This window comes from Galeopterus variegatus, unplaced genomic scaffold (genome assembly GCF_000696425.1).
Source record: "Galeopterus variegatus unplaced genomic scaffold, G_variegatus-3.0.2 Scaffold10534, whole genome shotgun sequence".
In the NCBI taxonomy this organism is placed as follows: Eukaryota; Metazoa; Chordata; class Mammalia; order Dermoptera; family Cynocephalidae; genus Galeopterus; species Galeopterus variegatus.
Genome location: NW_007736645.1, coordinates 37835 through 50362, shown reverse-complemented (window position 1 = coordinate 50362; position 12528 = coordinate 37835). Strand labels below are relative to the sequence as shown.

The following is a 12528-nucleotide window of genomic DNA, read 5'->3' as shown; positions in this document are numbered from 1 at the left end:
GATTTCTGATATCACTGAGCTGACATTGAAATGTAGCACCCCTAATTAGATGACAACATGAGAGAGAAGAAGGCCCAAGCCAGGAATATGGCAACTTCTGCTATTCTTCAAAGATGCTGCTGAGGCTCCTTGAGGAAACATGGCCAGACAGATGGGCCTTTGGCTGGGAGCAGCAGCTAGAACCAAGAGGGCAGGAATTGCTACAACCACTGCTATCAGCCCTCTCGGAAGGGGCCTCCCACCCTCAAGATCCACAAGGGGCAATGACTGCAGCTGCCAACTAATTACATGCAAAGGAAGAATCATGGAATCATATTTGTACCTTCCATTTCAATAGTTGGGGAAGATATCTCCTTAATCTAGTCCATTCAATTAAAGCAATGGAATTGAGAAATTCCATGTGCCAAATAGCAAGAAATGTTCACAAGAACCCCACTGCCGGTTATAATTTTGAACTAAACCTACATTAAAAATTTCACATGGGAATACAAATCACGAATTTTAAAAATACCTGTTGAATTAGATATGTGGACCATGTGAGCCACTGGTGTGTTTGCCTGAGGCATTTGACAGTTGATGCAGGACAGTTCATCTGGTTTTCTGAATAGTTCCTCATTTTTTTCCAGGGGCTCTGGCCTTCAGTATCAGTCTTGCAAGGTGAGAATGGTACTATCACTGTGACTGGGTAGCAAATATTCCGGATAAAAATATTTTGGTAGATTTTTTTTTTTTGTCCTTTTTGAGACCGGCCGCACCGCGCTCAGCCAGTGAGCACTGTGAGAGCACCGGTCATCCCTATATAGGATCCGAACCCGCGGCGGGAGCGCTGCTGCGCTCCCAGTGCTGCACTCTCCCGAGTGTGCCACGGGCTCAGCCCAAAATATTTTGGTAGATTTTTAAACAAACTCTTACTTAACTCAAAAATATTTTTAAAATATGATATGTTATAAACCTCTTCAATATCAAGAAGCAAGACATAATGATTTGAATATTTTATTTTGACTTTACATGCGGTGTTAAAAACCCAAAGTACATATTATTTACACCTCCACAATACAAGTTTACAAGATATCTACACATGTTAAAGTACTCTATAAAACAGTATAGAGCCACTTCACTTTAGGGTTACTTTTTATGCCGTACCATTAAAAAAGATACAATCTGTGTTTACCTTTGCACAAATGGATAAAGCGTTTAAAAAATTAAATTAACAGGATAAAGACTAGATTTAATGTTAGAAATTTCAACATAAATACTGATAGAAGTCACGTTACAAACTACAAGGCAGCACAATGTTACAAAATGTTATTGGGGCACACAGAGTTACTGGTCCGTTTTACACACGCTGGGATTAATATTGGTAAAGTGATTTCAAACACACATTTCTTGTTGGTGGACCGAGTAGTGTTTATCATTGGTTGGTTTAATTTATTATTAATCTGTAATATTTTAGTTGCAAAGCTGAAGTGTTTCAAGAACAAGTTTTAGCTTTTGAGTCTCCAGAGATCACAGGAAATCATGTTCTTGAGAAAACAACATTCTCAAAGGAAAAGAATAACTGTATCAATATTCTACATTCTGTATAAAAAATGGTCTGGTTTTCTGCAACCTGTCCTCCCCCAAGCAATATATATCGTCAGCGTTATCACAAGAAATCAGTTGATTTTTTTTTTTTTTGTCTCAGACCTCCCCCAAGCAATATATATCGTCAGCGTTATCACAAGAAATCAGTTGATTTTTTTTTTTTGTCTCAGGAGCATTCCTCTGCCTTGGTACTTTCTAGAGTAAGTTCAAGAAACAATTGTGTGGTGTGCAGCATATGAACTGAAACAGTCATCAGGGTTGCACATCATCAGCTGTAAGTGGTTTCTGCCAAATTACGTATAAATAACTCTATACGATTTCTGCAGGTGTCACATAACCCAGGAAACCTCATTTGACTTCACATTATCACTGTTTCATCCTTATGAAGGCAGAAATGGAATGTTTATCATGGCAAAGAATGTAATGCTGCTATTTGGGTGGATGATTCAACAATTAATTGTCCTAGGTTGTTTTATGATTTTTTAAAAGTCTTTTTGGGTGCTGGTTGAAAAACATTTACAACAGGCACTCAGTAAATGATGTGCTATATTGAAAACACTGGACATATTTTAGTACTTCTATCATTCTCATGAATAAGGCACAAAATGCACAGATTCAGGTAAACTCACATGTGGTATTTACAGTATATTGTCATTACCTGCATGACTTAGGAGAAGATTCTCACATAACACAACATAGACAACGTGATTGCACCACTGTTAAGTTTCACAGACTGTTTCTGTCAAGCCAATTATAATTCCTTTCATACATCTTTCTTTTATCTTGTTTTGTTTTTGTTTACCTTGGGGGTAGGAGGAGTTAAAGGATAAATTTTACTACATGGGAAAAAAGCCAAACAATCAAAATTAAAACTTATTATTGTGTCCAAGGTTAAATAGAGTGACTCAGGCTTTGATTCACAGTGGACAGGTAGTTTTACTATTGAATACTGGTGGATAAATCAAGAATACCGCTTAATAGCTCTATCTCCTTAAGCTGGAAAGACTGGAATAGAAGTTATAATGAATAGCAGCACGAAATTACTTGGGACTCTTACATTCTGGCATTGGTTTCACATACATCAAGTTCATCATTTCGACAGTCAAAGGATCCTCAATGTTATTCCTTTCTCAAAGCTGAACCCAATGGACTGCTGTGGGAAGAAGTTATTGTCTCTTGTTCAGTCATGCTCAGTGTAAACAACTCCATAGCACAAAAGATGCAACAGGCATCTAAACAAATCATAGTGGGTACAGCACACACACACACACACACACACACACACACGCAAACACACACTTGCAACACAGTTTTTTGGTGGCATGAAAAAAATGCCACACATGGGAAAAAAAAATGCTACTGTTTGGGTCAAAGACTGAATTTTTAGCAAACTGCTTGGTAATCTACAAGTTCGTTTCTTTGAGATATTACCATCTTTTTTTGACATTTGTGCAAGAGGCAAGGTGAATGCATACATATTAAAATGTTCACATTTAATGGGAAGACCACGCATAACGGCAGTCTAAATTGAACCCATTTTCAAGTATTTGTTCACAGATTCTTCTGAGTACCAAATCAGCTCTTTACACTGGTAAGGTAGCCCCTTGGAGCTACTCATCTCTTTAGCTTCAAACAAAAGAAATGTCATGACCAGCACCTTCCTTTGTTTTCAGGCAAGTGCACGGAAGCCTTGCTGCAGTAGCTACATGTGGCAAGTTCTGATGCTGCCAAAGTTAGAAACAGTTTCTTTGGCCACTTGGTTCTCTTAAAATACAAGTGAGTCTCTCGTCTTAATGTACACTTACCATGTCATCTTCTCAACAACACGGACAGGATAGAGCCATGGGGAAGAGCACACTGAGGCCTAGTAAGTGTATTTGTTCAGTGGTCTGACAGATGTGGTTTGAGGAACAAAGGAAGGCTTTGGTGGCACATCAGGTTTTAAGGACGGTGTCCTCTTTAGTCCCGTCCTAGGAAGGGTGCCATTACTGGTATAGCTGCTCTGTCTGGAGAGAGAAGGCTGCAGATGAACACTCACTGGTGTCCCCTGAATATAGTCCACCTTCGCCCCTGTGGGGGTGGGCATATATCCTCCACGGTTCATACTAGGCTGTCTAGATAACAAGACACCATTGGGTGAGTTTAAGTTTTTAGGCATAGCAGAGATAGAGTGCCTCTGTGAGGAATTTTTGTGATAACCCCTTTGTCTTTCCAGAGAAGTCATTGGGACTCCAGGAGTGGTGGGGACATCCACTCGCTTGGTTGGGCTATTTCTGGGGAGAGTCGAAGGAGGGGAGTAAAGCGATGCCTCCCGGTTAGGGACCTTAGGTGGGACCTCGGACATAGGTCCCACAGGATCCAGCATTAGGGTCTGGTGGGCCATTTGGATGTCTCCCATGATGGCTTTGGGGTTACTATTTGGGTCATTTAGATGCTTCAGGAGATCATTGAGGGTATTTCTGGAATCCACAGAACGCCGGTGATCTCTCTTACTGGATGACTTTGTAAGAGGGTGATCAATATTTTGAAGCTTCTTTTCAGCTTTGTGAGCATTGGAATTTGAGAAAGATGTGTTGTAGTCATGGGTAGCGTTAGGAAGAACAATAGCACTGGGGATGTGACCGTGACTTAATGGGGAATGGGGGGGAGGACTAGAAGGAAAAAACTGGGGGGTTTCTTTTCTTGAAGCCCCATGGCTGTGGGCCTTGTCTGAATGGCTCTTCATGGCTTGCAGGGTCTTCTGGTGGAGCACAGGTGTAGACTCAGGTGTGGGGAGAGCAGCCAGCTCTGGAGGTTGGCCTCGATGGTCCATCACCATGGATTTAGTATCTGCATTGGGTGGCAGCTCTTTCCGACTGGTCAGCAGGTTACTATACAATTTAGGAGAATCAATGTTCTGTTGGTATTCCTTGACTGGGCTGTCAAAGAGACCATTGAGTTTGGCAAAACTTCCACTGGAGTCTGTGCACGACTGGGCAGATTCTGCATCTTTATGGATCTTTCTGTTTTTCCGAACGAACATGTCTCGATAGCAGTATACTGCCACACCTGCAATGAACGCACCCAAAACAAAAGCGGCAAAGACACAGGTGATGAGAACATTCATGTGGACCATCTGGTTGGACTCTCCAGACTGCACTTCCCATCGTACACCTGCAATAGACACACAGGAAAGGTTTGAGTGAAGTGCATTTTAAAAACAACATTAAGCAGCAGATAGCTTCCACTAAGACAACACTACGTTCATATGGTCTATATGCTTAGCCTGAAGGGTCACGTAGACTCCAAAATTCCATATATTTTTTCTTTAATTACAATAGAGTCCCTACAGACATACGTGATTGCTGCAAATGCCAGGATAACTCTAACCCCATACTGATCTGTATTTTTCTATCCTTTTTCCCCCAACCCCTCTTAAGTAGTTGTTATATACCATTAGAAATTTTAGGAGTTTCTATCTAAAAAATAGAGTTAGAAAATGTATGTTTTTCTAAATAGCCTATATTAAATGCAGGAAACGTTTTGTCTCATGATTTCCTTCTAATTCATAAATTAGGATTAAAGGGCAGCTGATAGGATTAGTGAAACGTACAAATTGACATAAATACATATTATGCTAAAATAATTACACTAGTATAATTAGGCTAAATTAACAAGAATATGAAACATAATTTGTTCACAAACTAAAAGCATCTGCATGGTCACTGTTAGTTACAAATACAGACTTTCTCGTTTGCTTTGGTTTTTTTTTTTTATTCCATCTTGGGGTGAAACACTCTTGCATTACCTGCTATGTAAGAAATCAAGACGGTCTAAGGAAATATACTATGTATTAGTTAAGTAATATCATTAAATTGTCTGGAAATACTTTAGAAATATTTAAATTGAACCTAGGAGGAGAAGAGTGAATTAGTTTGTAATTACTGAAATTTTTAATGCAACCACAGACATCTAACAGTCAATCAAAGAAATGTTAGTTTAAGAGGTATCCAAGTCTGTTACATGCTATAAACACAGCTATCCCAGAGTAGGGTAAGTCAGAGTGATGTTGAAGATTCTGTGGCTTTACGTTAGTATTGAGGTCTTTGAATGTTAGCTGTTTTTAATCAATGTTCAGGGTTATGAAATGCAATGGCACTGTGAAAGACCAAGAAAGAAAAGTAGAAAGTAGTAGTATTGCTAAAGAAAGCAAAGTAAAAAGAATGATTTAAAAATTGTTTACAATGAAAACACATAAAACCAAAATTAACGGATATAAATCATAAATGACAATGCACTGCTGTAAAAACTGATTGGAAACTTGATTCCATAGGTTAGTAAGCACTAAAGAATAGATTTTTTTTTTTTTTCTGGAGTAATATATCTAATAAGCTCTCAACAGGCAGCTATCTTATAACTGCTTCTATTATGGGCTGAAAACGATAGTTATGGACAAGGACTCTGTAATGTTTTATTGCTTGTGACATTCAAGCAACTCAGCACCTCACACGTCCTTTTCATATTGCATTTTGAATTGAAGCGAAACAAGAGGCTGGGAAAGGCTCCTAGACAAAACATGCGATATCAGAATATTTGCAATTAATGAGTTTTGTTTTTTGATGTTACCAGAGTGACCCTGAAATTCTCTGATATCCAGCAGGCTCTCAGCTTCTTCAGACAGAAATCAACACAGATTAGATTGTCTGAGTGGCTGTTTCACCAACCCTTTGTTTAATTGCTTTCCACCTCTGTCATCTTTTAAGGAATGCACTCAGATATGACCACAGAAAACCGAAGTGACTGTGGCCAGTGCAGATGGAGGTAGCAGTAATAGCAGCTCCATTTTGGTGCACACTCCTCAGAGATATTAGGAATCAGGTTTCCACTCAGTTAGAGATGAGTTCCCTGGTGAAGCCTTACCCTTTGGGATACCTGATAAAGAATCAGTAAAATCAGAAGTGTTTGGGTCATCTTGAACTACAAATTTCCGGGAGCTCGTCAGTTTAGGGTTCCAGGTATCAACCACTTTAGGTGTAATTTCTGGGATACTTGCCATTGTGGTAACAGAAGATGAAGATACCTCCATGTCTGTGGTGGCAAACAGATTTTATTAACATGCATAGTGTCAGAAGATTTTTCTGATTGGTCTGTTGTATTTTTAAGTGAAGTTTAAGTACACTTAAGAGAAAGCTTGTTCTAGGATTTTGTAAAATCATACCTAAGGAGACTACGCTAAATCCTTTTCTTGCAAGAGGAAAATAAAAACTAAAAATTAACAGTAAAGACATATTAACTAGATTTCAAAACTAAAGACACTCCAACCATTCCTATTAAAGCCCCTGTAGTTATAAATGATACTCATGGAAAAGGTAATACAAATCCCAATGCAGATGAATTGCTGTTTTCTCATCTTCTTGTGAGACAACATCCTTTCATTTCTTTTTGTATATATTTTAAAAAGCACTTACATAGATGGCTGGAAAGTTTATTTCCTTTACTGGGGAAACTACAATATAGCTTTATCAGAAAATACCTGGTTAAGTCCATGTAAACACTTGATTTTAGATTTGATGAACTGGCTCTGCCTAAGAGGTTGTTCTGCTTTACCATGGGCCTCCTGTCCATCTGTAGAGTTTTCACTGCACTGAGGTCCTACTGTCCACAGTAAAACCCTGCAGCAGGGACAAACCTTGCCTGTGCTTTCCAAAATGCACAGGGTGTTTCTTCCAAAGAGTTAGCAGCAACTCATGCAAACACAATGGTATTTACAAACTGAATAAGGATATTCTGATATATAGGATCTGCTATCCTTTTCTCGCCCTGCCCCTGACAGATGAAACTGTGAGTTTTAGAAGCTGCAATAGGACTGGCAGTAACTTAACCTCTTAGGCATGTCTATTACCAATTTCCACCAAGTAGATTTTGCCTCAAAATGTAAGCATATGCTTTTAGGCTAAAACCACAGAGACCCCAATTCACACTGGTGCAACACAGATGAAGGCTCCAAAACAGACACAGGCAGAGGGGCGTAGACAGTCCATTGAACATCTTACAACATCAGAAACCAGCTTCATTCAACCGAAGCCTTTTTCACACCACGGAGACCACAACATTCAAAGATTCCCAGAATTACTGCAAACCATTCAAAAAAGATCTCTAAAACTAATAAATACACATTTTTTGGGAAATGTGTATTTGTTTACTAGGTCTTAGGAAAGGTGAGGAGAGAAGGGGAAAATAATGAAATTCTGCCATCCATGAACTGCGGATGGCTGGAGGGAACATTCACAACGCAGAGGGTGAGAAGGGAAAGCTCAGGTGGTGGGTGTACGTGCAGCTGGGATGCATCTAGGTTAACCCGTTTGATTTTCCTTAGAGGATGTGCCTTGGTCAATGATGAACTGTTAACATGCTACACAGGGGTGGAGTGCTGAGTAAGAAAAAGTCTTTTGGTACCGTCAGTGGGATTATGAGTCAAAGCAGAAAAATGAAGGGCTGCCAAACTGTGCAAAAGGAGGGAAGAAGGGGCTGAAAATGCTGAACTGAAGGAAAGAAAAGGTTGTTAATTCAAAAAAATTAAAAAAAACTAACCAGATGTTGGACCGCCAAATATTTTGTAATCTGGTGTAGTTGAAGTAGGCAAAATTTCTAAAAGAATTAAAGGAACAAGTAATCAGTGAAAAGTAACCAAAAGAAAGTAAAAATTTATGAATTCCAATTAACTAAAAAAGTCAAAAGAAAAGACTATAAATTAAAAGATTCACCTACTGGTTAGACTACCTTTCTCTAGATTTCCTACAAAATTGTAAATGGTGAAGAAAAAGAAAAAAGTAAGATTCTTATCTAACGTATCCCCATGACCAAACGGCTCAGCTTTTGCGAAGTTTAAGTTAAATGCTAGGTGGTATGTGTCCTGAGTCATTAAAAAGGCTGATTGTAAAATAATGTTCACGTGCAAATGTGGTCAAAAAGAAGTGCAGGCGGGAGTGGAAGGTTCTGTCTTACCGTTGCAGTCCCCTAGGTGGGCCGTGGTGCCGAACTCTGTGTCTTGTTCATATCCTCCAGCACTGTGGTTATGGAAAGCAAACAAGTCTTCAGTTAACAGCCTTCATAGGAACACAAGTGACACCCAGAGCAGAACCAAGAACACAGACTGATTAGTAACCGAACTCTGTGTCTTGTTCATATCCTCCAGCACTGTGGTTATGGAAAGCAAACAAGTCTTCGGTTAACAGCCTTCATAGGAACACAAGTGACACCCAGAGCAGAACCAAGAACACAGACTGATTAGTATGAATGGGCAGAGAGAAAAAAAATCGACATTTCCACCCAACTTGCTAAAATGACTATTTCTGTTACAAATTTAACTAGAATGTTGAAGAGAATAGAAAAGAATTGGTTTTTTCCTCTCCATCCATTTCCCTATTATTATGCCTATATTCGCCCTTCCTTCTCACATCTTCGGGTTTTCTTTTTTCTTCTTAATAAATAAAGAAAAGAAGAAAGAAAGAAGAGGAAAAGTAGTGTGGAAGTTTTCTAGAATTGCTAGCTTTTAGGGACTCTGGAGGAGAGAGTTCATCCTGGCTAATGTGACAAAGTACACTTACGGTATCCCTGGGGTGACTCTACCACAGGATCCCTGGCTCAACCAGCCACAGTATGGGTCACGGGATGCAATACAAGACCTGTGTGAAACCAAACAGAATGTTAACTTGAATCTTCTCGTCAGCAGAGGTTTTGATGCGGCAAGCCCCAGGGTAAGCACAGAAACCCGAGCTTACTTTTTACATGATCCATAACGCTCACAGCGACTGAGGGGGATGCGGACGACACAGCTAGAGAACGCCACGTACAGAACGTGGTGATCTTTATCCAACTGTAATGAGATGACCCTTTTGTCCTCCTCGCTTTCAGCACTGCACCTATTTTATGGGATACATTTTGAAGCCACACATTTAGTCAGTCGAAAGCTACATAAACTGAACAAGGCAAGTGTGGTTTGGTTTTGTAATTATGGGGAACTGGGGGGACTCTTAAGGAATATCCTTGGGAGCAAACCAGGCAAGTATATAGTTTGGGAAATAATAATTATGTGATTCATCATCTACTTCTCTGCATGGCTGGTTAAATTTCAGGCTGGACAAAGGGTTTTTTTTTAAGATTGCTCTTCTGTTATGATGATCGAAGGAAATTGCATTTGTGAAGGCTGTATTAGACTAAAGGGAATGAAAAGGATAATGTTTTAATGCATTTACATTTTCCCATGCTGGATGTTTCTGGATCTCTCCTTAGTCTCCTTTGCTCCAATTCTCTCACCTATTTCTTATTTGTTTTAATGGTCCAGATAATCCCTTACATATCAATGGCTGGAAGAAAATGCTTAACTAGAGTTATATTCCGTGTGTGGTGTGTGTGCTTACTACTGGCTGCTGCATGTAGCATTCCTGAAATATATCTGCAAGGTAAGAGGAGTGGTGCTAAAATGTCTCCTTTTCTACAGATGAAAAACAAGGGCTGAATTATTTTTAAACTCATCAACTGTTCAACCTCCTTGCCTAGTGGGCTCAGGACAAAAACAAAACAAAACAAAAACAAACCCAGGATTTATTTCAGTGAGGAAAAAAAACACTAATATGCCAAACCACTGCTAATTTAGAGGGCTGAGAGGAAATGACTAAATAAAATACATGCCGGAAAATTTTGAGCAGTGCTGAAGAGCATTCTCGTAAACTATACCTACTTTGCATGGTTGTAAGCTTCAATCTCTTCCAGTAATACGCTGTCATTCAAAGAGAAGGGACTGGTCTTTGCCAAAACTTTAAGTACCACACCAGCTTCAGAGCCAACAAAGATGATTGTGTAGTTCTGGTGGGGCCCGGCGGTCCGGTCCACTGCGATGGCCGTCAATCTGTACCTACCAGGGGAGGCGGGCAAGTCAGAGGGCAGGCCAACAGGAAGAGGTCACGCTGGTGGGAGCGGGCCACTGTCTTCCACATCATCTCACCTGACCCGAGTCTTCGTGAACCAGGGCTCATCGGCGATGGGAGGAACGGCAGAGTCCATCAGGGGGTGGGATTTGATGAACGACAGGGTTTCATCCGGGAAATCGATGGAGGTTTTAAAAGCCTCTGCAAGGCCATGTTTTGCACAACACCCAGGCCTGAAAGGTAAACAGTGTTCCTTTATTCTCCTCTCCTCATCCCCACACTCAAATTATATCTGAAAGTTAAGTGTACATTCTGAAAGAAGAGGTCAGAGAGGAAGGAGAGAGTGAAACCAGAGGAGCAAGGCTCTTCCCCTCAGTTCCACGAGTTCTCCACATGCACACTCACAGAGCTGCAGGCCACAGGGTTATGTTTACTGACTCTCTTCTGCAGAGGGACCCTTCCTGAGGTGGAGGCTGGCCCAGCTGCTCTCTGAGGATGGACGCTTCCAATGACCAGAGGGTTTCATTCAAGATAAAACCCTTTTCGACTTTTTTCTTTACCTTGGCTTTGGTACTTTGTCTTCGGGGACTGCTGTCCAAACAGAATCTGGAGTTTTCTGTTCTTTAAATCTTCCTTTGAATACTTTTTCAATGTCATCCATGCTAAATGCACAGACTGCAGAACCAGGAATGCTGAAAAAAGAAGAAAATCATCAGGCAGAGCTGGTGTCAATGGGCCCACTCCCGGTTCCAACAAGCACACACAGAACATCTTTTGAAGTGCCAGGGATCTGTTCTTACCTGTTGAGCTGTGTAGTGAACACCCCGACCACAGTGGGGATGCCATTGATTTGTATTATGTCTGTGATAGACTGCAGAACATCAAAGTAGAAAAACGAATCTCCAGGGACAGAACAGTTAAGCCGAGCTTTCAGAAATGAAGTCCAGTGTTTCTCCAGGACCCGCTGGGAGCCACCCATGTCGTTCTTACATATGCGGGCCACCCGGGAATATACAGCCTGCCCATGGGACAAAGGCAGAGTGATGGGGTTATGAGCATGGAAGAGGAATGGAGACAAAAAGCTGCTATTTAAGGGAAGCACAAACATTGCTAAAGATATATCTGGCTCAAAAGAACCTAGCAGCCTTCTCTCTAGGGGTCTGTACAGTAAGAATGTAAACTAGATTTACCTGTAAGAAAAAAAGGCCATTTTCCTGTTCTGCTAAACATGTTCCCCAAGAAGCAAGCTATCTGTCTGCCTTGCTGAGAGAAAACCATTCCTGCACTTTGTCTCAAGCTTTGCTTCTCGTAGTATTAAAAGTGCCATCTTTCAACTTGGCATAGAAGGGGTTGCAATACTTTAAAATCACAGGGCTTTGACTGAAACACTAAAAACTGAACAGGGGCCCCTACTTTCCATCCTGTCTTTTGACACTGAGAAAGAATAGACTATTAATAGGTTTCTAAAGAGTAAAAGAAGCATCCATAGCTCAAGGGTACCTGTACAACACTCTGTGGTGACAGAAAAATATGAAACCTTTTCAAGGTCCAAGGCTGCCATTCCTACCTTGGTCATTGCTCAGGTGTTTTCTAGTAATTATTCTCATAAGCAACCCACCTCTCTGCACCTGGTCCTCCCTATGCTGCAGTGAGTGCTGGAACATGTGCCAAGAGAGCATCTGTAACTCTCCCACAGTGGTCTCAATTCCATGCAGTACAAGTTTACCATACAAGTCAAGCATATATACTTGCCTTGCCTAAATTATTATGTTCTACAGCAATTTCTCGAAAGAAGAAATAGACATAGTTTCCATATTCTATGGCATGAAGAAAGTGCGGCTCTGAAAGAAAAATTGAAAACAAACTGGTTCCTAAAGGATAATCTAGCATAAGACCCCGACTGCCAGGCATGACTGACAGATGTCGCATAGTTACATTCAAGCCAACAAGAACTGATACACCAGTGACACTGAGGAGTCCCATTATGGGTGTGTTCAAGCTTCAGGGAACTGGTGTCTTTAAAGTCAGCTAATGGACT

General features: G+C 40.6%; 1 protein-coding gene across 7 annotated transcripts in view; it reads right to left on the bottom strand.

The window, feature by feature from the left end:
* Positions 1 to 977: 977 nt before the first annotated feature.
* Positions 978 to 12528, bottom strand: part of SEMA6D (sema domain, transmembrane domain (TM), and cytoplasmic domain, (semaphorin) 6D) — a 15958-nt gene continuing 4407 nt past the window's right edge. For 2 of the 7 annotated variants that reach the window (XM_008594297.1, XM_008594303.1), the window contains exons 8-19: positions 12243 to 12331; positions 11291 to 11508; positions 11051 to 11182; positions 10568 to 10723; positions 10304 to 10477; positions 9345 to 9485; positions 9171 to 9248; positions 8569 to 8630; positions 8155 to 8211; positions 6484 to 6651; positions 1753 to 4737; positions 978 to 1686 (exon numbers count right to left, since the gene is read on the bottom strand). In XM_008594297.1, the coding sequence (XP_008592519.1) occupies positions 3449 to 4737; positions 6484 to 6651; positions 8155 to 8211; positions 8569 to 8630; positions 9171 to 9248; positions 9345 to 9485; positions 10304 to 10477; positions 10568 to 10723; positions 11051 to 11182; positions 11291 to 11508; positions 12243 to 12331 (2564 nt within the window). In that variant the 3' untranslated portion in view covers positions 978 to 1686; positions 1753 to 3448. Of the gene's footprint in view, positions 4738 to 6483; positions 6652 to 8154; positions 8212 to 8568; positions 8631 to 9170; positions 9249 to 9344; positions 9486 to 10303; positions 10478 to 10567; positions 10724 to 11050; positions 11183 to 11290; positions 11509 to 12242; positions 12332 to 12528 lie in introns of all 7 variants that reach the window. The other 5 variants (XM_008594298.1, XM_008594299.1, XM_008594301.1 and 2 more) reach the window with 5 other exon arrangements.